The sequence below is a fragment of the Lingula anatina genome, chromosome 1 (genome assembly GCF_051362555.1).
Source record: "Lingula anatina isolate TDL-2025a chromosome 1, LinAna3.0, whole genome shotgun sequence".
In the NCBI taxonomy this organism is placed as follows: domain Eukaryota; kingdom Metazoa; phylum Brachiopoda; class Lingulata; order Lingulida; family Lingulidae; genus Lingula; species Lingula anatina.
The window spans coordinates 51,252,795-51,280,793 of record NC_141767.1 but is presented as its reverse complement, the minus strand read 5'-3'; the positions used below and the strand labels follow the sequence as shown (position 1 = coordinate 51,280,793).

At 33.2% G+C, this 27,999-nt stretch overlaps 2 protein-coding genes across 6 annotated transcripts; one reads left to right on the top strand and one right to left on the bottom strand.

The window, feature by feature from the left end:
- Nucleotides 1-9: 9 nt before the first annotated feature.
- LOC106153555 (integrator complex subunit 3) lies at nt 10-17,820 on the bottom strand. Of its 4 annotated transcripts, XM_087008144.1 has the most exons (31): nt 17,753-17,820; nt 17,438-17,603; nt 16,242-16,325; nt 15,187-15,270; nt 14,790-14,903; nt 14,243-14,327; nt 13,961-14,027; nt 13,547-13,688; nt 13,171-13,300; nt 8,758-8,855; nt 8,388-8,579; nt 8,015-8,102; nt 7,784-7,863; nt 7,543-7,634; nt 7,231-7,322; nt 6,338-6,463; nt 6,009-6,144; nt 5,718-5,775; nt 4,857-5,005; nt 4,595-4,714; nt 4,307-4,400; nt 3,953-4,012; nt 3,744-3,812; nt 3,367-3,442; nt 2,968-3,081; nt 2,787-2,835; nt 2,242-2,415; nt 1,950-2,053; nt 1,749-1,821; nt 802-964; nt 10-582 (listed from the first exon to the last, which is right to left on the bottom strand). In XM_087008144.1, the coding sequence occupies exons 2-31, from the start codon at nt 17,510-17,512 to the stop codon at nt 508-510; spliced, it is 3,063 nt and encodes a 1,020-aa protein (XP_086864270.1). In that variant the 5' UTR covers nt 17,513-17,603; nt 17,753-17,820; the 3' UTR covers nt 10-507. The 4 variants fall into 4 exon arrangements, with proteins under 4 accessions (XP_086864270.1, XP_086864271.1, XP_086864273.1 ...); XM_087008145.1 differs by lacking the exon at nt 15,187-15,270; XM_087008147.1 differs by lacking the exons at nt 17,438-17,603; nt 17,753-17,820 and having other exon boundaries at nt 15,187-15,299; nt 16,242-16,306.
- A 146-nt stretch (nt 17,821-17,966) lies between these two features.
- Nucleotides 17,967-27,890, top strand: LOC106179367 (asparagine--tRNA ligase, cytoplasmic). Of its 2 annotated transcripts, XM_087008188.1 has the most exons (18): nt 17,967-18,156; nt 18,854-18,936; nt 21,251-21,316; nt 21,756-21,848; nt 22,105-22,194; nt 22,389-22,467; nt 22,769-22,839; nt 22,977-23,063; nt 23,271-23,357; nt 23,726-23,782; nt 23,968-24,045; nt 24,535-24,612; nt 24,803-24,924; nt 25,063-25,198; nt 25,583-25,696; nt 26,014-26,145; nt 26,471-26,602; nt 26,816-27,890. In XM_087008188.1, the coding sequence occupies exons 1-18, from the start codon at nt 18,117-18,119 to the stop codon at nt 26,945-26,947; spliced, it is 1,677 nt and encodes a 558-aa protein (XP_086864314.1). In that variant the 5' UTR covers nt 17,967-18,116; the 3' UTR covers nt 26,948-27,890. The 2 variants fall into 2 exon arrangements, with proteins under 2 accessions (XP_086864314.1, XP_086864318.1); XM_087008192.1 differs by lacking the exon at nt 18,854-18,936 and having other exon boundaries at nt 17,975-18,156.
- Nucleotides 27,891-27,999: the final 109 nt, after the last annotated feature.

The following is a 27,999-nucleotide window of genomic DNA, read 5'->3' as shown; positions in this document are numbered from 1 at the left end:
AAAAAAAAATAAATGCAAAAAGATATCTTTATTTAATTGCTGAACAAAGTGCTTTTCAATTGCACTTATGTTTTTGTAAATTACAAAGACAGAAAACCAATATAAACTTTGAAAATGTACATTTTTCCTGGCTTTATACATGTAAAACGCAATATTGGTCAAGCCAGTCTTCTGTGGACACAAAGGTACTGTATATGTTGAAAAATTAAATATGCTATACACATGACATCCACAGTTACAACCTGGAAAGTTTATTATATTCAAAACTTGATCACCACCTAAAAGTTGCTGTAACAGTTTTGGCTTCTTCTCAAACCAGAAAATCAACTGCTGCACTATGTGCATTCAATAAATCTACTGATGCATGGTATGGTATATACTATTAAAGCAATGCACCATTGAAAATGACTGTGGAAGTATTGCCATATGTAATCATTGTTATTTTTTTTTCTCTCCAGCAAGATTTAAAAAAGTATTTTTAAGATTAAAATTTCTTTGTTCAATTCCTCAATCATCTTCATCTTCATCAAGTGGCGTTGCTCCTCGCTTCCTCTTCTTCGTTTTTGGTTTGACAATTTCATCCTGTAAATTAGCAAAAAATTTATAAATAAGATGTTGGTTTATCTAGATGATATTTAGTAAAGTCACTTCATTTTTTGGCCAAGCATTTAAAAGTATTTATATGTTGTTAGACCACTGTTTAACTAATCTGGGAGATTAGAACTTAAATCTGAAATAAGAATTAAAGAACATCCTAGTTCTATTGTTGATCTGATTTATAATTCAAAAGAAAATTCTGACCTCGCTACTCTCTGAAGAGCTATCACTTGGTGCTTGGGCTGGTGATTTCTTCTGCTTGCTGGCAGTTGGTTTGGGACTAGTATTAGCTTTAGTTCGTCCTCTGAGAACACGTGTGGTTTTTACATCTTCAAAATCTTCTGCTAAGGCTAATAAATCACCATACCTGAAATATAAAGACTGGCTGTAGTTCATGTGCCATTTAAATGATCTGGCACTAAACACTAAACTTTACATATTGAACATGCAAAATAACACCCACTGGCAGATCCACATAATCAGAGAAGGGAAGTGGTGTGAGAGGGGTGAATCCCCCAGATTGGCCCTGAGTGCCAAGGCCAATAATTTGCCATACTTCTTCAGGCTAAATTCAGTGAAAATGTGAATAATAATCTGGCATTAGACATGCAATATGCCTTGATGTTGTTCAGCACAACATGACCACTGATAGACTTGGGGAGTTAAAGGGATAATTACCCTTCTTTTCGGCCAAAAAATGAATTTTCCTGGAGTAAACAACAATTTTCCCATACTTACCAATGGTTAATGAATCCATTTTTACATTCAAAGTTAGTCCCTGTTTTTCTTCTAAAAAGGTTTTTTTTCTTAAAATCTCTTAAGAGATTTTAACAGAGTATAGCCACCAATGGAGGTCACGTGGTTTAAAGACAAGCTCAGATATCAGAATAATGGCTATAACTGCCATTTTTGTGGTAAAACATATTATATTTCCATGAGTTATTCACAATGTTTTTATTGTGAAATATAGATCTGATACACAGAGTTATTATCCCTTTAAGTGACACACATCGAGAAAGTGTGGGAGGTGGGGTGGTTTATTACATATATCCTAAGTACTTAGCCCCTTTGGCCAGATGGTGAAATATTCAAATTTGCCTAGACTTTTTTTCTGTTGAATGACACATACACAGAAACTGGAATTCACTTACTTCATCTTTATTGAATCTGTGCAATTACACTGAACATACTGGAGAGCCTGTTGCATTGATTCATGTGTAATGACTGGAAAATAAATATAAATACACTAAATCTGTAATAGTTTTAACAAATCCTATTAAAATTCACTATTGAAAAGGAATAATTATCAAATTAATGAACTCTATAGTAGTTAATAAAATTTTTACACTTACATGAAATATTTCGACAAACTTGTCTCATGTGATCTAAGTGAGACAGAGTTTGTTCAATTGTTGGATTCTCCTTTTTGTTTGCTGATATACTTGTTGATGTACTTCTGGAAATATAAAAATTAATTATTTTTTCTTGAAAATACACTTACAGACTAGATTATACATGTATCAGTTTGCCGAAAAGAATACAACAAACCAAACCAAATGCTGAACGTAAAAGCCAGTTCATATAGCTCAAGAAAGCAGTATAAACTTTACAAAAAGTTATACGTTAAATGACTGAAAGCTGTACCTTTGCCTTTTCCTGTTTGGTGTGGATGGATTTGACTTGGATATTTGAGCAAGCACCAAATCTGCCAGTTTATCTTCATATTCTTGGGCCCAATATTTAAGTATGGACACAGAGAAGTAGTCATGCTTCTTGCACTCACGGCAAAATATTGGCCTTAGCAATTCTGCAGATGGGCTGAAATACATAAAACATTCACTTCACTTAACATTGCATTCACTGATATTTTTATCACCACTGACATAATAATAACAATAATAACTATTGGTGGAAGGTCTGGTGTATGTGTAAAATTTATGGTCATGCTCTTGGTATTTGTGGCATTCAGTTTTATGCTGTTATTTTGTGTCCAATGCAGGAGTTCGTTACCTGCACTTTGCAGATGGCATGGACCACTGACATGTCATACACCATAGTATTGTCAACATATTTGTAGTCTGGGCATCTGGATTTTAAGTATATTTACATAAAAAGTAAATGAACTGAGCTCAATAAAACGATACATTAAGGTACATATATCTAAATCTAAGTGTTTTTCATGGACTTACCATTCCTGCTTCAGCTGTATAAGGATGCTTGACAAAGCTTCTGCATGAGCTAAAATGATAAATTTAATGAGTCTGGAAAGGGTGCTTTAAGAGGATATTTTAAGCATTTATAAATTTCTTTCTCTTAAAAATGATGAGGTGGATCTTAATGGCAGTTAGTGTCTTACAAAAATAATCTTACTTTGGAACTCTAACTTTGGAAGAATTGGCATGATGTGCTCCACAGGTATGTTGTGTGCTGCAATAAGCTGCCAAAGAAAGTATTGCTCTATTGTCTCCCATTCTAAACTGGCATCTGCAATGTTGATTTTTAAAGTGTTAAATCAGTCATTGGGTTTTAGTACAATTGAAAGAAATTATTGAGCTGCTGCTGCTAAATTACCAAAATACCAAAATATTCAGGTGTTTATTTAACAAAAATCAATAATAATAGTTAAAGTTACAATAATTATCATCATCATAATTATAAATAGACAATTTGTTATATCAAACTTAAAACTTGGAAATGCAGCCAAACTTAAGGCAAACTGTGAACACAAATGAAATGGAAATATATATTGCTGTGTTGCTTTTCACTTACTTAGAATAGAGAGGAATGAGTCTTTCCTGAACATGATGAGATGCCCCTGGAGTATTTGACATACTAGATCCTGAAGCTGTAAAACCAAAAACCTGTTAGTTTCCTGTTATGTTGAAGTGGTAATATTAGCTACTTATCAGAAATATAAAGCAGACATTTACAGTTCCATACCATCTAGTACTTCAGCCTTAGGCCAAAATGTAATCAGTGCAATTCCATCTTAAGAGAGAACAAGTTAACTTTCTTCTAATGTTGTAAAATACGACACCAGGCTTCTTCCTGACATCCCTAAAGAGAATTAGCTGTCAACATCAGCACTAAACATTGCATGTTATCTGAATATATATCTTTTGCTATCTTCTGTAATATCAAGTTACCTGAGAACCATCAATGGAAGACACAATAAGATGAAGAAGCTCTGCACTCCCAATTGCAATATTTGGAAACTAAAATGAAGATAGATATGTAATGTTTGAGATTTTAAAGTAACATTTAGTCCTTTTCATGATATCTATAATGATGTTATATAATACAGTATATCAACTAAAAAGACCAAATGCATAATGACTGTTAACAATAGTCTTACCTGAGTATAGATGTCTGGGATGAGATAGGTGAACAATCGCACGTCATCCTCTTGACATAACTACAACAACAGAATAATATTTTAGAGGGAACATCTAACAAAATATAACATATAAATGCTTCTCATAATTAAAATATTTGTACAGTTATAAAGTAGTGTACTAATGACATACAACTGTGATTCATTGTCAGGTGATAACCCCCCTCCTACCCGCTAAAATGTTGGAACTGAACATGTGCTGACAAACACACACCTGTTTTTAATTATTGAATCTAATTAACCTACAGAAAAAAAATGTTGTTGTAACTGAGACAGTTCTCATATTTATTTGGGAACTTAATGAAAGGCACTTACTCTTAGGTCTGTCATTAAACAGGACTCAATATCTCTGTTTTCTAAAGTTTTGCAAAAATCTTTGTATGTTGACATCTTGTCATCCACAATTTTCCTGAAAAATAATCAAGAAACATGCCAAACAGACATACAATAATACTGTATTCTTAAGACAATTTGATTTTAAGTAATAAAATCTTTCATTGTGCTTATCAAAGCAAATGCAATGCAAGAGCTCTGATGATTCATGAATTATTGCATATTTTCTGACAAAGTAATACTAATAAAATACACTTATACGATACTTACCCTACTTTTAAGTAGTAAAGCATATAATAGCCTATTCTAGATTGCTTGGCATACATTTCACCAATTAATGTAAGTAAAGGCTGCCGACTAGGATCTTCCTCTGGAGTTTGACATAAATTTCTGTAAATTTAAGAAAACTGACATAATGAACAAGATTCTATTTATCTACATAACAATAAAAGGTGATGCAAATATAAGTCTAACAGAAAACCTTAGCCACAGGTAAAACTTTTAAAAAATCATATGATATCATGTATTTTACCTAAATAGCACAAACAAAGGTGATCCTATTGAATCTTCCACGGACTCCTCGTCTACAACTTGTGGAAAGAGATTGTTATTGAGTTGATTGACAAGAAGCTGACAGAGACATGTGGCCAGAGTTATAGCGACCTCCTGGTCAAAGTCATCCTAGCAAAAAGAAAGAAAAAAAAAATGTTTTATATAATACTACTGAGGAGTGTTAAGCAATCATAATCAGAATATTAAAAATGTATTTGTAGCAAGCTGACATGTCAAATCATTGCCACTAAACCCTATCAAATGCAACCATATAGTTTCAAATTACATAACTTACAAAGAAATGCCAAAGAATATCACTTAATACATCCCAAAATATGATGTATGAACAGATATTTTCTACTTCTTTTCAGTGCTATATATAACCCTTGGCCATTTCTGCCAACTTTTATTTGAATAATTTTGCTATTGCATGCCCAACAGTAATGCATCACACATTACTAGGTTACTTGGCAGACTTTTAAGAACTGGAGGAACAGATAAATAGGTCAAGTTTACGACCAGAAGTTTGAAAAAGGTGCAGTTTTAACAACTTTTATTGGCTGACTGAGTAATTAATTTGGGTTATCCTTTAGCATATTTGATTTCTATTAGAAACTGGTAGTTTTTTATGTTATGCAGGATTTTTAGTGATTTTTATGTGTTACAGGGAACCTATCTTGCTTTATATGTAACTTTAAGTATATCATAGCTGAAACATAGGTAGGAATTTGGTCCAACTGTTTTTTTTTTTCAACATTATATTTCTTATAAGACTTACATATTATCAAACTAAGCATTTAAGAATGCAACATTTCACAATCAATCAAGTTTTATTTTTCACCTCTTGAATGACAGCCTGCGTCAACTTTTCCATCACTTCACACTGAATTTCATTATCACTGGAAATAGGAATACATATAATGAAATGTGTTTTCTTGCTTTTACAGTTTTAATCTTAAGATATGATAAATCTGCTTTAAATGTACAATCAAGTGCGAGTATCTTAAAAATTTCAAACACAGATACAGAACTAAAAACAAATGAAAAATATGACATTTACACACTAAAAATCAATCCTCATTTAACTGGAATTTGCCACCAAACATTTGTGAAATAAGTGATAGATATCTACGTTTCATTCTGCAACTCCAATACACTAGCTTTCATATCTCCATCTGGCAGCTGATCTATGTAGTCTGTGATATCAACTGGCTTATATTTGGGTGGCTCTTTGATTGGTCTAAATTTCATTTCAGATCTTAACTTCCCTGGAAATAATGAATATTAAATTAAATCAACCAACAAAACTAAGCTATCAATCAAATTATGTTGCAATTTAAAAGCATTCATCACAATATTTACAGTCTTTTAAAAATTCAAATTACATACTGTGTTCCATACAAACAAGACCCAATTTGGATATTTGAGCATTTTATCAGAATTTTAAATACTGCTGCTTACCTAATGGTATGTCATCCTCCTCATCACTGAAGGCTGCATCAGGAATGCTGTCAGAGTGGTTTAGACGAGGATGATGATTGCTATCATTCTCTGCAACCTCTTTACCATTGTTCACTTCTTCTTTCACTGAAATTCACATCAAAAAACATGTTAAATTATACAATTATCATTTGCACTGTGGTGTCATCACATAAAACATCAATGAATCTGGCCCAACCAAGACCATATATTTGTGAACTAAAAAAATAGTTCATCACTATAACATTTAATATATTTACTTAGGACGTTGTCTTTAAGGATATTGTTAGCCTTTGCCAAAAACTCCTTATCTACTGCCTTACATATGCATTCTTGCGAATAACAGATAAATCTTCAGTGTTGAGAGTATTAATTTACACATGCTATCTTATGGGTGATGTCATAATTGCGATTTTGGGGTAAAAATTGAAAAAATCAGCTTCTCAAATTTCTGAGCACCCATGAACACTATTTTAACACCAATTTAATGACACCTTTTAGTACTCCAAACCCTTGCCTGCAATTTTTCTTAAGATATTTAGTTCAGATTTTATCTTTGATAGAGCAAAATAATGCCAATGTTTAATGAAAATCTCTAATTAGGGGCTCATAACTCCATAACATTTAAACACTGATATTCTATATATTTGAGGGGATTTTTATTGTTTAAATCAGCACAAAGATAGACGCATTATTGAATAATTAGATGCAGGAAAAATCACATTTCATTTTCAGTGTTTGGATGATAATAGAGGCTTACAATGCCCTTAAGGAGTTCACTGGTATGACAACTTGTAAAATCACTTGGAAAAAATAGAAACTCTTGCTAGAAAGATTTTTGCTCTATGTTTGCACACTAAAATTTAAATGTTTACCTTCCACAGAACAAAATTCTGTGAACTGCTCTCTTATCATGGCCCGCAATTCCTTGTCTAGCTTTGGATTATCAAATAATGGAGATATTGACCTAAAATAATATGATCAATGTGATAAATGCCATGCTGTATTGTCATATACTCTGGCAATCAATTGTCTATAGGCATTAACATCAAGATGCATCTTATTAAACTGGCAAATAACTTTAACAAAGAACTGACCCCAAAACTCAATTCTTCATACCGTATTAAAGATTTACAAAGGCACAACTATTCTGCTGTTCAATTTCATGATGAACACCTTATACATACGCAAGTACACGCTTTTCTAAAATGCTCCTCAATGATTTGTAAATGCCTTGTCTCACTTGATCTACTAGTGAAGGGTGGAAGTTGGGGATGATCTGGAAAAAAAGCATGACTATCAACAAATACACTTTTTAAAGCAAAGCATATATTACTACAATATATACAAAACATTTAGCCAACATTTTAAATAACGAAGAAAATGTACCATTTAAATGTTACACCAGAGAACCTAATATCAACTTACCCTGCACATGAAGTCCAGCAATGTTGCTGTAATTGCAGGGTGTGGCCTGATGGAGTGGTACATCACAAGAATACACGGCTCTGAAACAAAAAACCATCTCCTGCCATAAACTATATGATAAAATTTAATTTATGTTTTAGAGAAAATTACTCAAAACTTTGGCTTGGGTGTTATTTTTCAGTACATCACAATTGCTGTTTCTAAATTTTCAGAAGAGTATTCAAGTCTTACCTATGTTCATTATGCTGTCTTTCTCAGGGTCAAAAAACAACCAGTCATAAAAGAGGGACAATTTTGCATTAGAAGCTGCCACATTGGACTAAAATAAAACAGCAACAAAACTATTATTCTTACACTGATAAGTAAATCCCAATCAAAGAATACATTTCAGTGAATATATATATATAAGATTCAGACTTTCAACAGGCAATTCTATTGCAAGTACCTTTATTTATAAATAAAATATCAAAATTCAGTAGCAGAAACTTGAAGTCTCATTACATATATATATGACTTCTTACATCAAAATAGTCATAAAAAGAAAAGCATTTACATGAATATGTACATTTCTTGGTGGTGAACCAACAAATAAAAAACGACTTACTGTGCATGTAGTTAGCAGCCAGCCTATAACTGCCCATCTGGGAGTGATGTCTGACTGCAGGATCTCATTGGGTGGGTGAACCACAGCACATATGTAACGTATAAGATCACAACGTAATGACTGACTTTCAGGTGTAGATAAATACTGCCTCTGAAACCAGTCCTGGTACCTCTTTTGATTACCAAATTTTACCTATGAAGATAAAATCAACAATAAGAAAGTATCAAATTTTTATGCAGGTATACTAGACAGCTGCCCATTTTTTTTTTTTTTTTTTTTGTAGGCTTGTTTCTCAGGTGGAGGAACTAGTGGGAAAAATTACCCAGCAATCATATACCTTAAAAATTCATCCTTTAAACACTTCACTTACTTTTGTAAGCAGAAAAGCCAACTTTGTTTCCATATCAGGGGTAAGTCTTGATATAAGAAATTTTCTAGAAGTTCTTGTTTTTAGCAGCTGAGATATACCTGTGTAATAGAAAGTGAATTACTAAGTGTGCATGTGCAAATGAAATTTCTGTCTTATACATGCAAATTTTGACTGATAAATCTGAAATCATTTAAATAAACATGACACTACTTTCACCTTCTGTTAAAAAAAAAAAACAAGGCAGCAAAGCTGTCAAATGTACAGACAAAAAACAGGAAATAACTATGCACAAAATAGGCTACTGTCAATTCTGATGCAAAAGTACATTATGTTAAACTGCAAATTCAACATCAAATTTTAATTATGCTCAACAGGTAATACCAATGTAAGTAAAATGTGTAACAAGTTCACACTTTGTATATGTATAACTTCCAGAAAAAGAAGCCAATTAGACTGCTTTTCCAACTCAGGCTGCATTTAAGTCCTGTATTTCTTTTATTGAAAGTAAGGCAATCATAAGTAACATGATTTTCCCATAATGGTCCTCATGGCAGCAGTGCCCAAAATACTTTTTTTCAAATTTTGATGCAATATTACATAATGTTTAACAGCATAATGACCATCAATTTTAATAATAAAATATTAGTATTATGGATATTCAGAAAATGTGACTAGCAAAGGTCTTCAGGCCCATGGAACTTCAAGTCACAACTTGAAAATGCCAAAATGTTAACAAGACAGCACTGTTCTGAAATGTTTTTTTTTTTATTTTTTATAATTTTTAACATAACACAAAATTAACAGTTTACTGCCGTTTTTATATGATCAACTAAGAAAATTGATGAGATGGGGAAAATATCAATAGAGCAGTGTTAAATGTCCAATTTCTTCCATTCTGAGATTCTGAACATAGTGAATGATTGAATCTGACAAACTGCAATGATATGAGTTTATTTCCATTTTTGAAACTTTATTACACAATACATGATAACAAGTTTACCATCATTTTTACATAATCAACTAATAATGTTGTAAAGATGCAGGAAATGCCAAACAAACACTTTTACGTATCTTATTAATTAAATAATGAAACTGCTAACATGCCTAAGAATTGAATCTGAGGAAATATGAAAAAACAGCATTTTTTTAAAATAATGGCCCGATTATGCTGTTTTTTTTAACTCAACCTGCGTTTTAGCAGGAATGACCACTCCTGTGAGTTTAATGACAATTGGCCTGTTTTTCTTATATTGTGTTTACAGTGTTGCATATATGCTGAAAAATGAAAAAACAGCATAACTACTAAAATAGTGGCCCGATCATGCTGATTTTCGAACTTGATCTGCATTTTATGAATATTCATCAGCTCTGTAAATATACAGTCAAAAAGTAAAATTGCCTTCCACTTATCGTGTTTACAATGAAAGTGCACGGCACCAGCGACAGTGACGACGGCGACGACAGACGCAGGTGATGGCAATATGTACAGACACATCTGTACATATTTACTGTACTGTTTGAGAACAGTAAGTGACATGGTTTTTCTTAAATGCTCATCATGGGAGCAGTGCCCAAAATAGATTTTTTTCAAATTTTGATGCAATATTACATAATGTTTAACAGCATAATGACCATCAATTTCTAATAATAAAATATTAGTATCATGGATATTCAGAAAATGTGACTAGCAAAGGTCTTCAGGCCCATGGAACTTCAAAGTCACAACTTGAAAATGCCAAAATGTAAACAAGACAGCACTGTTCTGAAATGTTTTTTTTTTTCCATTTTTAACAATTTTTTAAACATAAAACAAAATTAACAGGTTACTGCCATTTTTATACGATCAACTAAGAAAATTGATGAGATGGGAAAAATATCAATACAACAGTGTTAAATGTCCAATTTCCTCCATTCTGAGATTCTGAACATAGTGAATGATTAAATCTGACAAACTGCAATGATATGAGTTTGTTTCCATTTTTGAAACTTTATTACACAATACAAGATAACAAGTTTACCATCATTTTTACATAATCAACTAATAATGTTGTAAAGATGCAGGAAATGTCAACCAAACACTTTTACATGTCTTATTAGTTAAATAATAAGACTGTTAACATGCCTAAGAATTGAATCTGAGGAAATGTGAAACAAGACAGCACTGTTCTGACATGGGTTTATTTCCATTTTTAACACTTTTTTTAACATAAAACAAAATAAACAGTTTACTGCCATTTTTATAGCATCAACTAAGATAATTGATGAGATGGGAAAATATCAATAGAATAGTGTTAAATGTCCAATTTCCTCCATTCTGAGATTCTGAACATAGTGAATGATTGAATCTGACAAACTGCAATGATATGAGTTTATTTCCATTTTTGACACTTTATTACACAATACACGATAACAAGTTTACCATCATTTTTACATAATCTACTAACAATGTTGTAAAGATGCAGGAAATGTCAAACAAACACTTTAATGTATCTTATTAGTAAAATAATAAGACTGTTAACATGCCTAAGAATTGAATCTGAGGAAATGTGAAAAAACAGCATAACTTCTAAAATAATGGCCCGATTATGCTGATTTTCGAACTCAACCTGCGTTTTAGTAAGATTGACCACTCCTGTGAGTTTAATGACAATTGGCCCATCTGTTTTTCTTAAATTGTGTTTACAGTGTTGCACATATGCTGAAAAAAGGAAAAAACAGCATAACTACTAAAATAGTGGCCCGATCATGCCCATTTTCGGACTTGACCTGCGTTTTAAAAAGATTGATTACTTCTCTGAGTTTCATGACAACAGGCCTAACGGTTTTCCTTAAAATGTGTTTACAGGGTTGCATATATGCTGAAAAGTGAAAAAACAGCATAACTTCTACAATAATGGCCCGATCATGCTGATTTTCGAACTTGACCTGCGTTTTATGAATATTCATCAGCTCTGTAAATATAAAACCAAAAAATAAAACTGTGTTCCACTTATCGTGTTTACAGTGAAAGTGCACGGCGACGGCATCGCCATCGGCATCGGCATCGGCATCGGCGACGACGGCGACGACAGACGCAGGTGATGGCAATATGTACAGACACATCTGTGTCTGTACATAAAAATGCCAAACTGTAAAAAAGACAGCACTGTTCTGAAATGGGTTTATTTCCATTTTAACACTTTTTAAACCAAACAAAATAAACAGTATACTTCCATTTTTATATGACCAACTAAGAAAATTGATGAGATGGGAAAAATATCAATAGAACAGTGTTAAATGTCCAATTTCCTCCATTCTGAGATTCTGAACATAGTTGATGATTGAATCTAACAAACTGCAATATGATATGATATGAGTTTATTTCCATTTTTGACACTTTATTACACAATACACGATATCAAGTTTACGATCATTTTTACATAATCAACTAACAATGTTGTAAAGATGCAGGAAATATCAAACAAACACTTTTACGTATCTTATTAGTTAAATAATGAGACTGTTAACATGCCTAATAATTGAATCTGAGGAAATGTGAAAAAACAGTATAACTTCTTAAGTAATGGCCCGATTATGCTTATTTTCGAACTCAACCTGCGTTTTAGTAAGATTGACCACTCCTGTGAGTATAATTACAATTGGCCAATCCGTTTTTCTTATATTGTGTTATCAGTGTTGCATTTATATTGAAAATAGTGAAAAAACAGCATAAATTACCTAAAAGTGACCCGATCATGCTGATTTTCGAACTTGACCTGCGTATTATGAATATTCATCAGTTCTGTAAGTTTCAAGTCAAAAGGTAAAATGGTTTTCCACTTATCGTGTTATCGGTGCTGCATATATGCTGAAAAAAGTGAAAAAACAGCATAAATTCCCTAAAAGTGACCCGATCATGCTGATTTTCGAACTTGACCTGCGTATTATGAATATTCATCATTTCTGTAAGTTTCAAGTCAAAAGGTAAAATGGTTTTCCACTTATCGTGTTATCGGTGCTGCATATATGCTGAAAAAAGTGAAAAAACAGCATAAATTCCCTAAAAGTGACCCGATCATGCTGATTTTCGAACTTGACCTGTGTATTATGAATATTCATCAGTTCTGCAAGTTTCAAGTCAAAAGGTAAAATGGTTTTCCACTTATCGTGTTATCGGTAAAAGTGCACGGCGACGGCGACGGCAACGACGGCGACGTCGGCGACGACAGCGACGACGGCGACGGCGACGACAGACGCAGATGATGGCTATATGTACAGACACATCTGTGTCTGTACATAACAAGAAAAATTATATTAAATACAAGGTTTACCAATTTTACATATTTGGTACAATTTTCAGAAAAATATAGGCTATTGAGCAACAAAAAGGTTGTTTTTCAGATCATGATAAAGCTAATAGAAGAAAATGCTTACCTGTAAACTGTGAACTCAAGGCAGTTGGATTGTTGAGAATCTCTTGCCAAAGTTTGTAAAACTCTGGTATTCTTGCTACATTCTGTAATAACCTCACCAAGTCTCGGCCAATAGGAGCACATTCCATCCACTGAAGACAAGCAGAGTACAGACTTAACTGGGTAAAAACATGTTAATGACATTCACTACACTTCACAAATGAGTGAAGGAAACCTGAAATGTGGATGCATTCTTCTGTCACAACTTAATATATTATAATACTCACAGATACACTTTTAAATAAATCTGACATCTTCTGCAGTCTGTTCGTGACTAAAGAACATTCCCCATCTTCTTAATATTACCAAACCCATGAACCTACTTCAACACATCTTACCTTTTCTCTTAATAAAGAGACTGTAAATTCCACCTCCCTCTTTCTCAAACTCTCATAGGCAGCACCATTATGGTCTACTATAACCCTTAAATATGTGTACACTACTGTTGCTAGAAGACCAGCTATTTTGTCTAACCAAGGCCTGGAACAAAATCAAGCATCCATCATATTGCTTTACATGCAGGAAAGAGAGAAAAAAAGATGTAGTGAAAAAAAAATGCAAATAGTATATATTAGACTATAGCATCAAATTTTAAAACTGTAACACATCTAGGAATTGTACCTGATGAATGATAATTTATTTGGTTAGATTATCTATTGTGCCTAAATTTCATTTTCAATATGTGAGAATTCCATTTCAGAAATATCCTGATATTGTCTCCTATCATGGAAAATGTTAATTTCCGTACCTACCTATGTTCCATAAACATGTCCAACATACTCTCAGCCAACCAGACATTTTTAGGAGAAATATCACCACCTGAATGAATTTATAAAATCAGTTCATCAAATGATAATATCAGTACACAACAATTCAAATATCAAATGGTCAAGTATAATGTCAATGTGATTACAAACCATTGCAACAGTATAAGGAAACACGACCTTCAAAATGTGAAATGCATTTAATATAATTAAACTAATGCAAATATGCAGATCTGAAGCCTTAAAAATAATTTGATTAGTTCCACTTACCAGCAATCTGCCTCAATAATGAGTTGCACACACTCTCAGTTCCATTTACAGAGTTTTTGACTAGTTCTTTGCAAAACCACACAATCTGAAATACACAAACACACAGAAAAGGGTGAACTTAAAATCAGGAGATGTATCCAAAGTTAAATTGATAAATGAACTTAACACATGCTAATACATACAGAAACAAAATTTGTCTGTAAATTGACTTGGTCAGAATGCCTTCTGATCATCTTTCTCCTTCTTCAATGGGGACAGACAAATATTTACAAAACTAAAGTGACAAAACGCAAGGTTTTAAATATATGTCAAGTACATAAACCACTTCTTTTGGTACTTCTTATCAAATACCTTGACACACTTTTGAACTGAACTAGGAAAATTAATCCAGAGGTTTTAGTAGGAAAATCTTTGACTGTGCACCAGTTTTATTTCAACATCTTTAAGGACAACCCTTTAAATTCAAATTTACTAGGGCCCTATATACATGTTTTTAACTAATGAAGTTTTACATGTTGCATGCATCCATAAATCCATCTCTACACACCTGTGTTCTTGGAGTATCCTGTAGCTTCAGCCATTTTTCAAAAATCAGCTGATTAGTCCTTGTTAATACAAAAGTTAGTCCATCTCTGCTAATTAACATCATATCACGATATGCCTGCAATAAAAAGTTTTCTTGGTCAATTAGAGGGCTGATGTGCTAATAGGTAATTGTCTTATACAAAATTCTCAAAAGTTCGTATTAAGCAAGCTCTTACCAAATTACTAAGTAATTACATACATACATATATATATACATATATATATATATATATATATATATATATATATATATATATATATATATATATATATATATGTTTAATGCATATTCCCTAATCCATGTTTAATCCAAGATAGTGTAACCTTAATTTTTTTTATATAAAAAAATTCATATTCACTCTTGCTGCTTGTTTTTGATCAACCAATATCATATAGAGTAGCCCAAGCTGTACTTCTTCATGTTGCTGGCTACCTTTACACACCTGAAATATCAATACACAGCCATCATGTGCTGGTATATAAATTTTGATTATTGGATACTGCAAGTTTATAATGATATTCGTCTTCAATATAAATTAGCTACATCATATAAATTTTGAGCTCATATTTTGTTTATATACAAAAACATGTATTTCAATAACTTTCAACTCAATTTTTAAAAATAGAATTGCCTTAATGCAACTTATTATTTCACATTTTCTTTCTGTATAGTTGTATAGGACCATTGAACTTTGAAGTCTTGCATCAGCTTTATGTTATCAAGGTCGTCTTGAATTTATCAGGATGTACATGACAACAGCCATGTCTAGTCAAGGCAAAAAATGATAGAGTTCTTTGATTTATTATACAGAAAACTAGAAATAAATAAAGAACTTTCTACCTTTACAGGGATTACTCCGGAAATTGAGTATGATGAAAGAAAATTCCATTCGTCTGGAATTATTTCTCTGTGCAATGAGATTTATCGAGGGACTTCATTTTTTTTTTTTTTTTCTTCATCATATGCTATGTCACCAACAGTAACAGGTTTTGTTGCAAGTTTGAAATAAATCGAAAACACAACACAGCCTTGTAAGATTTTATCTGATCAGTAAAAAGTCTGTTCAACTATTTGCAACATTTTAAAATGTAGTTTTAATACTTAATGTATTAAAAAAATTTTCCTCGTAATAATCTTTCAAAGTATATTCAGTGACTAAGTTTGAACTCAGTTATTTGAAATTTACTGTTTTATTTATTTATTTATTTATTTATTTTTATTTATTTTATTTATTTTTTTTAAGGAAAGTACTAACAAAAATATAGTAATTAAGAGCTTTATCACATATCAGAAAGATGAGAAAAAATTCCTTCATCCCAGGAAACTCAATTTTTAAAAATAGAATTGCCTTAATGCAACTTATTATTTCACATTTTCTTTCTGTACCTACTTTTACTTTGTGACTGTACTTACATAAGCATTGAGTGCATCATTAATCTGTCTTTCAGAAAGTCCTGTGATGATTGAAGTTACTATACTGTAACACTTTTCTAATCTCTGTAAATAGAATAAAATAAACATATACACTCACATATGGTATACATCCAAAAGCGAAAAAAAAAAATGAAATAACTTCAACTCAGATACAGTTTACATATAAACAAATTTTTTAAAATATATTTTCTATCTGTAGCAATTTCAGACCACTTTAAGTTATATTCTAATGGCTTTCATTTTCATAAGAAAAAGTATCTCATGAGTATCAGATTTCTACAAGTCATCAAAGAGCAAAAGAGTATAAGAACAAAGATTACGGGGTTTTTATGGGGGGGGGATTAAGAGAATATCCCCCCTCCTTTTTTTTTTTTTTTTTTTTGGTCATTCCCACTTGTGCATTGTCAAGTTCTGAAGTGTATAATTTAGAGCAAAATGACTATGTGTTCATGGACAGCTCTTATATTTATTGTACAACAAATTCCAAGTGTTTGTTAAATTATATGACAATATTTGGGTGTTAAAAATCAAGTAGGGCAACTTTTGACTTTTTTGAGAGAGATATCTTTAAAAAAAGGCAAATGTGGTGCCTTTAAAACATCAATATCTTTTTGAAAGATGCAAATGGTTTATTCATACTTTAATATTTGGCTATTGGTAACCAAATATCAAGTCTCTTGCTTTAATAGAAAAGATGATATGTGACAAATACTGTTAAATTTTTGGCATTATATTAAAGGCAGTCATGTGATAAAAGAAAAACATTTTCCATAGAACTACAAAATATTGAAATTATTTCAAGTAATAAGAAATGATGAGATCTGACATGTTCATTCTTCAAAGGGCAACTGTAAAGCAAAACAAATGATTCGTGTTTAGCAAATGAAAAAAAAATAGATATTAGTAGAGAGGATGGACAGATGGTAAAAACGGATAGCAGCAATGCGGCAACAGATCAAGTACAACTTGCAATAACTTAACATCAAATTCATTAAAATCTTTTTAAAATTTGCAATGCAATGTTTTGTACACAAACTATTTTACTTGAAATGATAACCATACAAAATTGGTCATATTAATGTAATTCTCTGAATCGTCTTCTGCTTTATCAACTGATCATGCCTGTAAACAAAGGTGACCCAGATTTTACAACTAAAATAAATGCTGCTTTTTACCTCATCAAGCTCATCTCTGGCATCTATGACCGTCTGAGTCAAAAGTCTAGATGGTTCTTTCTTATTCTGGGCCATAATATGATTATCAAGCGGGCTTTGTCGGGGTTTATCATGCAAACTTTCAGACAGCGAAGTCCCCCTCAAACATGGTCAGCGCCATACTGGCCTAATTTCAGGTGTGCAAGGATACAAAAGAAATAGTTCTTATTAGTATAACTATTTTGATACATGGCATCCATTACCATGGTTTGACTATGTTTATTTGTATCAACAGTTGTATTGATGCACAGCATTTAAAAAAACAAACAAACTTACACGTCCGGGGTTCTCATGAAAAATTAATAAAAATTCATCACTTCTTGTTTTTTCTATCACCATAAGTGGGTACTAAAGAAATAGAAAATTGTGTATCGCTATGATTTATGTTTGCAATCTTATATGATTATTTAACCTGCTACTAAATATTCGATATGAATCAAAGGTATTTGTCATTAAAACGCCATAACACATTTAGATAACTCCAAACGAATGACGACATCTGCCAACAAGCAGACGGAACTATTGACTGCTGATGCAAGGGCCTGCAAAGCCGGCTCTGATAAGAAGATAGTCTACAAGTATAAAAGAAGCGTAACGCACAATTTATGCTGAAAGGTTAGCAGACGTCCAGATAAGCTTTATGGCTGATGTTAGAGACGGAATAAAAAACATGAGTATGGGTAAGTAATGATGCATAGAGTTACGTTATGCCGACACGTGGAAAAACATCTTGACGCCCTGTTTCATTTTTGAATGATTACGATCACAAGTCAAGCCCAAGGACCAGGAATTTAGAAACTCAAGTGCACTGCCATTTGGAATACATGCCCGTCTGTAAATGTATACATAGTTGGCGGGTGGGTTTGTTATTCCCTTCTAGTGCCAAATGCCAAGTTGATAACAAGTTAACAATAACATTTAATTTAACAGCTTACTATTTAAAATTTATGGCTACACTGTATATGCGTGTGTGTGTGTGGGGGGGGGGGTGTGATTAAGTCATTAATAGTTAAACTCAGCACAGATGAAAAGTCATTTTGTTTATGTAAGACATATAGCAAGTATTTGCTTACTAGTATTCAATCTATGGATGAAAAGAAAAATTCCTTAGACGTTGCATTCATTAACTTTGAAATTTAAGACTGGCTTCCAAGAGATTTAGATTTGGATTGACCTAAATCCCTGGGGGTTCACGCTAAATTGCTGTCAGCTTCCGGGGGGCCGAAAGCACACGGAAATTAATTACCCCCTTACAACTTTTAGTAGGCAGGTCAGACATTCAAGCTGACACCAATGTAGTGAGACTCCCCAGGGGGATAGATTGATCTAAATATCTGTGGGAATGGTCTCTAAGATGACTAAACATTATTGTTTTAGATGCAATATATACATCTGAAAAGACGGGAGTAGATGAAACAGGAGATGGGTCAGAGAACAAACCTTATAAAACTATTTTGCAGGTGAGATTTATTACGGAAGTAGAAAGATTATGAATTAATTTTGTGTGATAACACATAGAAGGCATTTAATAGCCTCAGTTGTATAGGACCATTGAACTTTGAAGTCTTGCATCAGCTTTATGTTATCAAGGTCATCTTGAATTTATCAGGATGTACATGACAACAGCCATGTCTAGTCAAGGTAAAAAATGATAGAGTTCTTTGATTTATTATACAGAAAATTAGAAATAAATAAAGAACTTTCTACCTTTACAGGGATTACTCTGGAAATTGAGTATGATGAAAGAAAATTCCATTTGTCTGGAATTATTTCTTCGTGCAATGAGATTTATCGAGGGACTTCATTTTTTTTTTTTTTTTAATTTTCTTCATCATATGCTATGTCACCAACAGTAACAGGTTTTGTTGCAAGTTTGAAATCAATTGAAAACACAACACAGCCTTGTAAGATTTTATCTGATCAGTAAAAAGTCTGTTCAACTATTTGCAACATTTTAAAATGTAGTTTTAATACTTAATGTATTAAAAAAATTTTCCTCGTAATAATCTTTCAAAGTATATTCTGTGACTAAGTTTGAACTCGGTTATTTGAAATTTACTGTTTTTTTTTTTTTTTTTTTAATGAAAGCACTAACAAAAATATAGTAATTAAGAGCTTTGTCACATATCAGAAAGATGAGAAAAAATTCTTTCATCCCAGGAAAACTCATACAAGTCTAAGTCTATGTATATATGCGTATGTCCGTTTTCATCCAGGTAATGTATATTCAAGAATCAAAAGTCAAAGGGTTATATTCGCATTTTCAACCAGTCTTTAGCTCTTTCGTCTAAGGACTTAAGTGAGTCCACCCTGGGCACTGATGCAGCTGACATGTCTCTACGATGTGGTTGACTGTTTGTAGGGGGGGCACCACACTCGCATGCTGGAGATTGACAGAGCCCCCATTCAAACATGTTAGCACAGAAACGGCCATGACCTGTTCTGATGCGGTTCAGTCGAGTCCATGATAGGCGATCCAGCTCATGTCCAGGTGGTCGGGTGCTCACTTCAGGAATGAAGTCATACAGTCTGCCATTTTGAAGGACATCCCATTCCTCCTGCCATTTAACATTCCCCATGTCTCTGTTGACATTTCATTTTTGTTCTCCTCTAACATTTGCAAGTATGGTATCAGTGGAGCCCTTGAGGAAAGCCTGGTATATTCTTCATCTTGCCGGAGTCGCTGGAACAATAGATGTCCTGGCTCATGTGCTCTGTTGACCAGTTGGAGACAGCGTTGATCCCGTCTTATATCTGGGGGAAGTATGCTGCTTAGCACCGGGAACTATGGTTTTGGTGTTGATCTCAGACATGCTGTGATAAGCCTCATGCTGTTGTTTAGGGCTGTATTAGTTGTCTTTGTATGGCTACTCCTGCACCACACAGGGGCGCAATATTCTGCAGTAGAGTAAGCCAGGGCAAGGGAGGTAGTTCTCAGGGTGGAAAAGTTTGCCCCCAGGTAGTTCCTGCCAGCCTCTTCAAGAGGGTGTTTCTCGCTCCAACCTTTGCAGCGACCTTGTTGATGTGAGCCTTGTAGTTGAGGCTCCGATCCAATGTGATGCCAAGGTTCTTCGGAACCTTTCAAAAGGTATGACGGTGTCTCCACATCTCACTTCAAGTTCCTATTTACTAAGTTTATTGGCCAGATGGAATAGGCTGCTGACTGTCTCGGTCTTGTTCATCTTTAGCCTCCAATCATTAAAGTACTGATAAGTCTTGAGTCTGAGACTGATTTTTAAGCCAATATCCTCAGGCCTACCCAACTACCAGACTCGGCACCGAATGATCCTGAATTCACCGGTAGATCGGACCACACTACCCGTTTTCAAGGTGTGTATCAGTACGCATTTCACAGTATCAGACGCGACACCGATCTTGCCTAGTACGCGATGTGATAGTGACAATTCTCAGCGGGGTTGAAAAGCATTGCATCACCACTCAAAATTTGTTCAGGGTATGATACTATATAATGCGTACTGACTCACACCTTGAAAACGGGTAGTGTGGTCCGATCTACTGGTGAATTCGGGATCATTCCGTGCCGAGTCTGGTAAATATCAAGCTGTTGTCTGTGATACGGGTTTCCATTTCATTAAAAAAGATGCGAGATCTTTCATTTCCATGAAATTTATTACGCCATTTGTCAAAGTATCATGCGAGATTGCTGTTTAAACATTTTTGTGATTTTGCAGCCCAGAGTAATCCCTGCCTTTATAAATTCCAATATAATTATAACACAAATTTTTGCATTTTAATTTGCAACTGTTATTGCAGGCTATGCGTCATGCAGGAAAGGAGCCATTTCCAACTATTTATGTTGATTCCAAAGAAGAAGGACAGGTATTATATTGTAACTTCATTAGCAGTGATGAAATGGGGTATAATTCCATAAAATAAAAGGTTATGAAGAAGTTGTGTCAGGTCAATTAAAAATATTAGTTCAAGATATTTTATGCAGAAATTACTCTTATCCATCTGTTATGTTGTAAAATATTCATAGCATGGGTACAAAAGGAGGTACTCTGAACCACTTATTGCCAAAAGTGCAGGAACACTTCTATGCCCTAAGGCAAAATTCAGACTGCTAGATCTGCATAGACCAGCTCATTTTTAGATCTAAACTAAATTGTAATGAACCATTCTAATGGATTCTTTTATGTTTTAGTGAACAATTTCATAATTTGTTTTAATAACTTCTATCATACTCGTAGACTCTTATTGCTTGTGTACAGTCCAACTTTTAGTTGCAAATTATTATTATTATTATTATCTCCCTTAGGTTTGGGAAGTTGCAGCCAAGGCTCAGTTGAAGAAACAGCAGAAAATCTGGCAAAGGGAACAATTTAAGGCAGCTGATAGATTAGAGAGAGAGGTCAAAATCAAAATTTTCCCGTAGTCTTCATATAAGTAGGAAAAAGGAAGATACGAAGAACTTATGGCATACCTCATTTTTATAAACCAGTACTTTGAACAGAGATGAAACATACAAAATCTATGAGTAAATATAGTAAGAGATCTTCTGAAAAACTAATATTCTGTAGAAATTCTGCACAGCAGTATTGATTACGTCTTGTGAGAATGAGTGTTGGGATTTTCCTGTGCTTTTAGAATATGCTTTGTCCATTTAGGCAGAAGATGCTGAAAGAAGAGAGAAGAATTTGGAGGAAGCACGTCAGGTTACCATAGAAGAAGACAAAACTTTGCCAGTTGCAAAACTGGTAAGCATTGAGCATTTGGTGTTTTTTATAAAGTAAATTTATATAAATTTTATGTAGTATACTTGAATTTAATAATGCTTTGACCTATGATGCTCTTTCTTTGTAAAGGATGTTCAGGTGAAATTTTTAGAGTTAGAATACCAAAAATTTAATTTAATTTAATTTAACATATTTTTTGATACTTTCACTTTTAGATTAAAATCCGTGATGCAGTTACTCATCGAGACCAAAGAGTGAAAATAAGTGGCTGGGTCCATAGATTGAGGAGGCAAGGTAAACTAAATTATACATGCCATTTTCAAATCAAATGAAAGAGGTATTACTTACATGTTTAAGTTATGAAAGTTTTATTTGGGCCTTGTACTAGTTAGTAACAGAATTGTATCGAGGACCATGGGAAAATAATTGATAGGTCTTGTTTTGATGAGAGAAAAAACAGTATACAGCTTCATCAAAAGTTAATTTCAAGTTAGTATGAGCATGTTTCCTATTCACATCAGTTGTATATCCTCCTTCCACAAAGATATTTTTAATCATCAAGTTGTTTGTGATTTTTTATTGATATGTATTTCAGGTAAAACTTTGATGTTCATCATTTTAAGAGATGGTACTGGCCTTTTGCAAAGTGTGTTGACAGATAAACTGGTAAGTATATTAAATTATGATCTTCAAGAAAATTCAGTCTAATTTTCTTATTTTTGTCTAAGAGGTGCCATAAATCTGAGAAAATTTTGAGAATTTCGATGTTTATGCTCTCTTATATCTTTAAATTTTCCTTTCAGTGTCAAACATATGATGCCCTTACTTTATCCACTGAATCCACTGTTCATCTGTATGGCGTCATTAAGGAAGTGCCAGAAGGCAAAATGGTGGGTCACAAGTTAATTAGTAATAGGAATAAAGTCATTTGATTTAATCTTTGATATATCCATTCAATGTTTATATTAAAATCAATTATGATTGTAAATTCAGTAAATTTTAAATTAAAAAGAAACCGATCTAATGATTTTGGTGCACATTAATAGGAACTGATGGACAGTTGGTGTATGCTCCGTTTCTCTGTGTTTGTTATTTAGGCACCAGATGGACATGAGCTACATGTGGACTACTGGGAGCTTGTCAGTGCAGCACCCCCTGGTGGAGCAGATAACCTGCTGAATGAGGTTTTTTATATTTAAGAATATTTATTCTTGTCATAGCAACCTTCATCCCAAGGTGCCAAACATGAAGAGTGTCATGATTAAACATTGTCAGCTTTGTCAGTTAGTAATGCCTTCATTATCAAGTACACTAACCCTACCTCCCGCTGTTTTGACCAATGGAGTGCTTAATTAGTAACCAGGCAGTGGTTAGTGTTAAATTGAATATAATCTTTTTTGACTCAGCCTCAAAACTGAATCTATACCTCTCGCATCATAGCTGATGTCAAATCCAATGTGTAATTTGAATTTTTAAAAAATTTAGTTCAAATTCGATGTGCAGATGGTGTAGAAATGATGACCAGCTCTCATATTTTTATTATTCTCTGTAGGAATCTAGTGTGGATGTACAACTGGACAACAGGCACATGATGATCAGAGGTGAAAATGTAAGTTATAGAAATGATACCAATTTTTTTTTTGTCAGAAGCTCTTTTTGTGAATAGTTTTATATTACAGCACTGTGATATAATAAGTCAAAGTCTCATTAACTTAATGCTTCACTTAAAGTGTTCTTATATGACCTGAGACTTATGACTGAGTTAGATAATCAGCTATTTGGCATATTTTTCAGACATCAAAAATTTTGAAAATGCGCTCTGTGGTTATGCAGTGCTTTAGGGAACATTTCTTTAGTCGAGGTTATTATGAGGTAAGTTTACTAAAAGCAGGGGAACCAAAATATGGCTGTTATTCATTTATTCCTTGACAAAATGTTAGGTAATATTACAGCAGCCTCATCTTCAAGTTCTCAGTGAGGTTCAACCACAACATTGCACTTATGAAATTCTTACAGTTTTGCTTCATGATGCATTTTTCTTTTCATTTTATGAAAATTGAACTACTTGGCACTTAACCATCATGCAAGTTTTCTCTCCACCTCCTACAGTCTTCATTCAGTTTCTGCGATACTTTACTTAAGGACTTTAAAATGTAGTTATGCATCAGGGTCTTTATGGATGTGATTACCTATTGCTAAAATCTTTTTCATTTTTTTCCATTTCCTTTGGATAAAATAGTGTTGAGATGGGTGGGTATTGATCACATCTAGTAATAGTTTTAGTCTGACGATTAAAAAGTCTGGGAACTATTGTTAATATTATCCCTCCTTTGACTCAAAATGTTGTTATAAATGTCACAGGTCACGCCACCAACACTGGTTCAAACTCAAGTAGAAGGAGGTTCTACACTTTTCAAGTTTGATTACTTTGGAGAAGAGGTATTGTCATTTTTTTCCTCATTTGTAATTGTTGGATGTATCATGAAAGAATGTAGAAAAACATAAGTTCGAACCAAAGAAAGCAAAGAAATTTTGAAAGTTAGATGGCATTTTTACAGATGTGAACATAGATTTATGTTAACTGTGCACTGTGGATTTCAGTAGCATATAACATACAATATATTTGCAGGCTTTCCTGACACAATCATCCCAGTTGTACTTGGAAACCTGTCTTCCTTCCATGGGAGATGTTTTCTGCATAGCACAATCTTACAGGGCTGAGCTGTCACGTACGAGGAGACATCTTGCAGAGTAGGCACCCACTTCTGATTTCACTTTTTTAAGTGTTTGCTAGACAAAAAAATCATTTTAGTCATTTTAATTTTCTTTTTAGGACCATCTGTTATCTTTTCTCAGTTTTCAGTCACTGAGATATACATTGTCTTTTAGGTACACCCATGTGGAAGCAGAATGTGCTTTCCTTACATTTGATGATCTTCTGGACAGGCTAGAAGACCTTGTATGCGATGTGGTAGACAGGGTGTTGAAATCCCCACATGCTCAGTTGCTGCATGATTTGGTTCCTGTAAGTTTTGTTGTTCATTATGAAATAGTCTTGCCATATGATCCATGAAAATTCTCATTTTAAATTGTGGACTTCATATCAATTTGAATTTTGACTTGGATTCCCTCTGCCATTTTTAAAAGTTCCCAGTGGAGTGCCTGCTTATAGTGGGAATTGTGTTGTGAAATTCAGGATATTGCAATTTTGTGCCACAATTTTAAGTTGTATTTTCATTTATGATAACTTAATCTTTTTTTTAAAAAAACTGCAATTTTAAGTGCATTAAACATTTTACAAAAATGGAATTAATTTTTTATTGATTGGCAATCTCTTTATACATAAGGTGCTTAGTTTATCATTTTAACCCCATGGCTTGTGGTTCATGTATGACATTTCATTTCCAAGGACTTTAAACCCCCTAAAAGACCATTTAGACGTATGGACTATACAGAGGCCATCAAATATTTAAAAGAACATGATATCAAGAAGGATGATGGGACCTACTATGAGTTTGGAGAGGTATGTATAGAAGTATCTCTAACCTACTTGTGTATCAATTTATTTATTAAACATTTCAACTTACTAAACCATGTTTATATTAATTTATAGCATGTATTTTGCTCTACTGTTCTGTTTTAAGATCTTCTCTGTTTTGCTGGATATTCCTTTACTTATGCTCAAACTGATGTAGATTACTACTTATTCCGTCTTTTTGTGTCTAAGTACCTATCTCAATAACATTTTATATGGATGTGGAGTAAGTCCCTTCCCCTTTGTGATGGCGAAGACTTTTATCAGGTAGATTCCTAGTATTTATTTCAGTTTTCTTTTTGTAGGATATACCAGAAGCTCCTGAGAGAAAAATGACTGACCAGATTAACGAACCAATCTTCCTGTGTCGTTTTCCAGTGGAAATTAAATCATTCTACATGATGAGATGTGCAGAAGATAGAAGATTGACAGAATCTGTAAGCACATTTTCCTTTTAAGGGATTAAGATATATGCTTATGCAAGCAGGGGTGTCAGGATGAATTTGATGCGTTTTGTTGTTTGAGAAAACGTCTTGTTGTTTGAGAAAGCTGAGAAAAAATCCTGCCAGACAACTTATATGACACCCACTGCCATCAGAGTAAAAAGGTTGTGGTACCTGTGTGAAAAACTTTGTCAGGCTTTCTAACTTTAATTCTTATTATAATTTCTAATTGATATGGGCACATTTTGATGCAGTGGCTTTGTTCTATCAATAGAGTACAAGTAAGGTTTTAAGCCTTAATAATTGAATCCTGTTTAAGGTGGATCTGTTGATGCCAGGAGTGGGGGAGATCATAGGAGGCTCTATGCGTATCTGGGACAATGATGAGTTGCTTGAAGGCTACAAGAGAGAAGGCATTGACCCCACACCATACTATTGGTATACAGACCAAGTAAGTTCATGTATTAAGAGTCACATTTTGAGCTACACATGTGGTTACCAAGGAAAGATAACTTATTAATAGTTTTTAAAAAGTGATGTAAGGGGAAGTAGTAAATGGATACATTACACTGCTGAAGCAAGAGAGTCTGTCACTTTGATGAACATGTTATAGTCTGGAATTTTTCAATTTTCATGCTTTCTAACTGTTACTATTGTATTTCAGAGGAAATATGGATCCTGTCCTCATGGTGGCTATGGTCTTGGCTTGGAGAGATACTTGTGCTGGATGCTGAAAAGACCACATATCCGCGAAGTGTGTTTGTATCCAAGGTTTATTGAAAGATGCAAACCATAGACAGAATGAAGAATTATTTTGAAAATGTCAATGCCAAAAGCATGCCATTCCAATCTGCTATACCCAATTTTCGTGTGTACATTTCAAGGATTTGGCTTGATTTGCCAACATTTGACAATATTGATATTACTTTTGAATTTTTTTTCATATTTCAAAGACTGTTATAAAGTTTACTCTTTGTTGCCTGATTGTGCACAAGCTTTTTTCCTAAAGAAGGATGATAACTCAATTAAAGGTACATATGAACCGAGCATCATTGGAGCGTGGATTTCCATTAACACATATAATCCACTTCTACTAGTTTTTTATATGAATCAAATAAATTCTACATGCAAAGGGATAAAGAATAGATCACTCGATCAGCTATAAAAGAGCTTTAGACTGCTCCTTTCTTTAAATTTTTGGTCAAAAATTTAACCTACTTTCGTGACCTTCTTTTCTGCCCCATTGACCTACAGCATAGAATGCTAGCAGAAAAATCTGTTTAAACATCATTTTCAGGCAAAATTATACAATGCCTTTTGGTAATTCTCTTAGCTATACTGCTCGAAACTACATGCTGGCATTTGGTTGGCTTTTGTGGCAAAAAATTGACTTAATATGCATCTTTAAACTGGAGTATATTTGTCTCGTTATCCAATAAATGTGCTTTCTAGACACTTTCATGTGGTTAACTTACTAGTTATGTTTTTTTTTTTTTCCATTTAAAATATTTTTCTTTAGCTTCAAATTCAATTTATTACTAGAATGTAAACTAAGTGTAAATTGATTGCATGATATATATAATATAATTTGACAAAATCTTTCAATGAGAACACCTGTTAGCTCACCAAGTTTATAATAATATTTATTTGTAACCAAAAATTGGATGGTACATTTATAATACTAAAAATGTTTATTGTTTGAAAGACAAATTGGATATTAAACATTTTCAAGAACTGCATTAGAATGAATCTTTCTTGGATGTATTTGGTAAAAATCATGAAATTATACTTAAAATATTACAAATAAAATTACAAATATGTTAAGAGTTTTCACTTCACCTCTAAGAA

Bases quoted from the DNA above. Each gene is read 5' to 3' on its own strand.
- LOC106153555 (XM_087008144.1), bottom strand. From the start codon at position 17,512: ATGGCCCAGAATAAGAAAGAACCATCTAGACTTTTGACTCAGACGGTC. The intron at 7,864-8,014 runs GTAAGACTTGAA...TTTTTGTTTCAG, and splicing joins AGACAGCATAATGAACATAG to AGCCGTGTATTCTTGTGATG. The intron at 5,776-6,008 runs GTAGATATCTAT...TCCTATTTCCAG, and splicing joins TTGGAGTTGCAGAATGAAAC to TGATAATGAAATTCAGTGTG.
- LOC106179367 (XM_087008188.1), top strand. From the start codon at position 18,117: ATGGCTGATGTTAGAGACGGAATAAAAAACATGAGTATGG. The intron at 21,849-22,104 runs GTCAAAATCAAA...TTGTCCATTTAG, and splicing joins CTGATAGATTAGAGAGAGAG to GCAGAAGATGCTGAAAGAAG. The intron at 25,199-25,582 runs GTAAGTTTTGTT...TTCATTTCCAAG, and splicing joins TGCTGCATGATTTGGTTCCT to GACTTTAAACCCCCTAAAAG.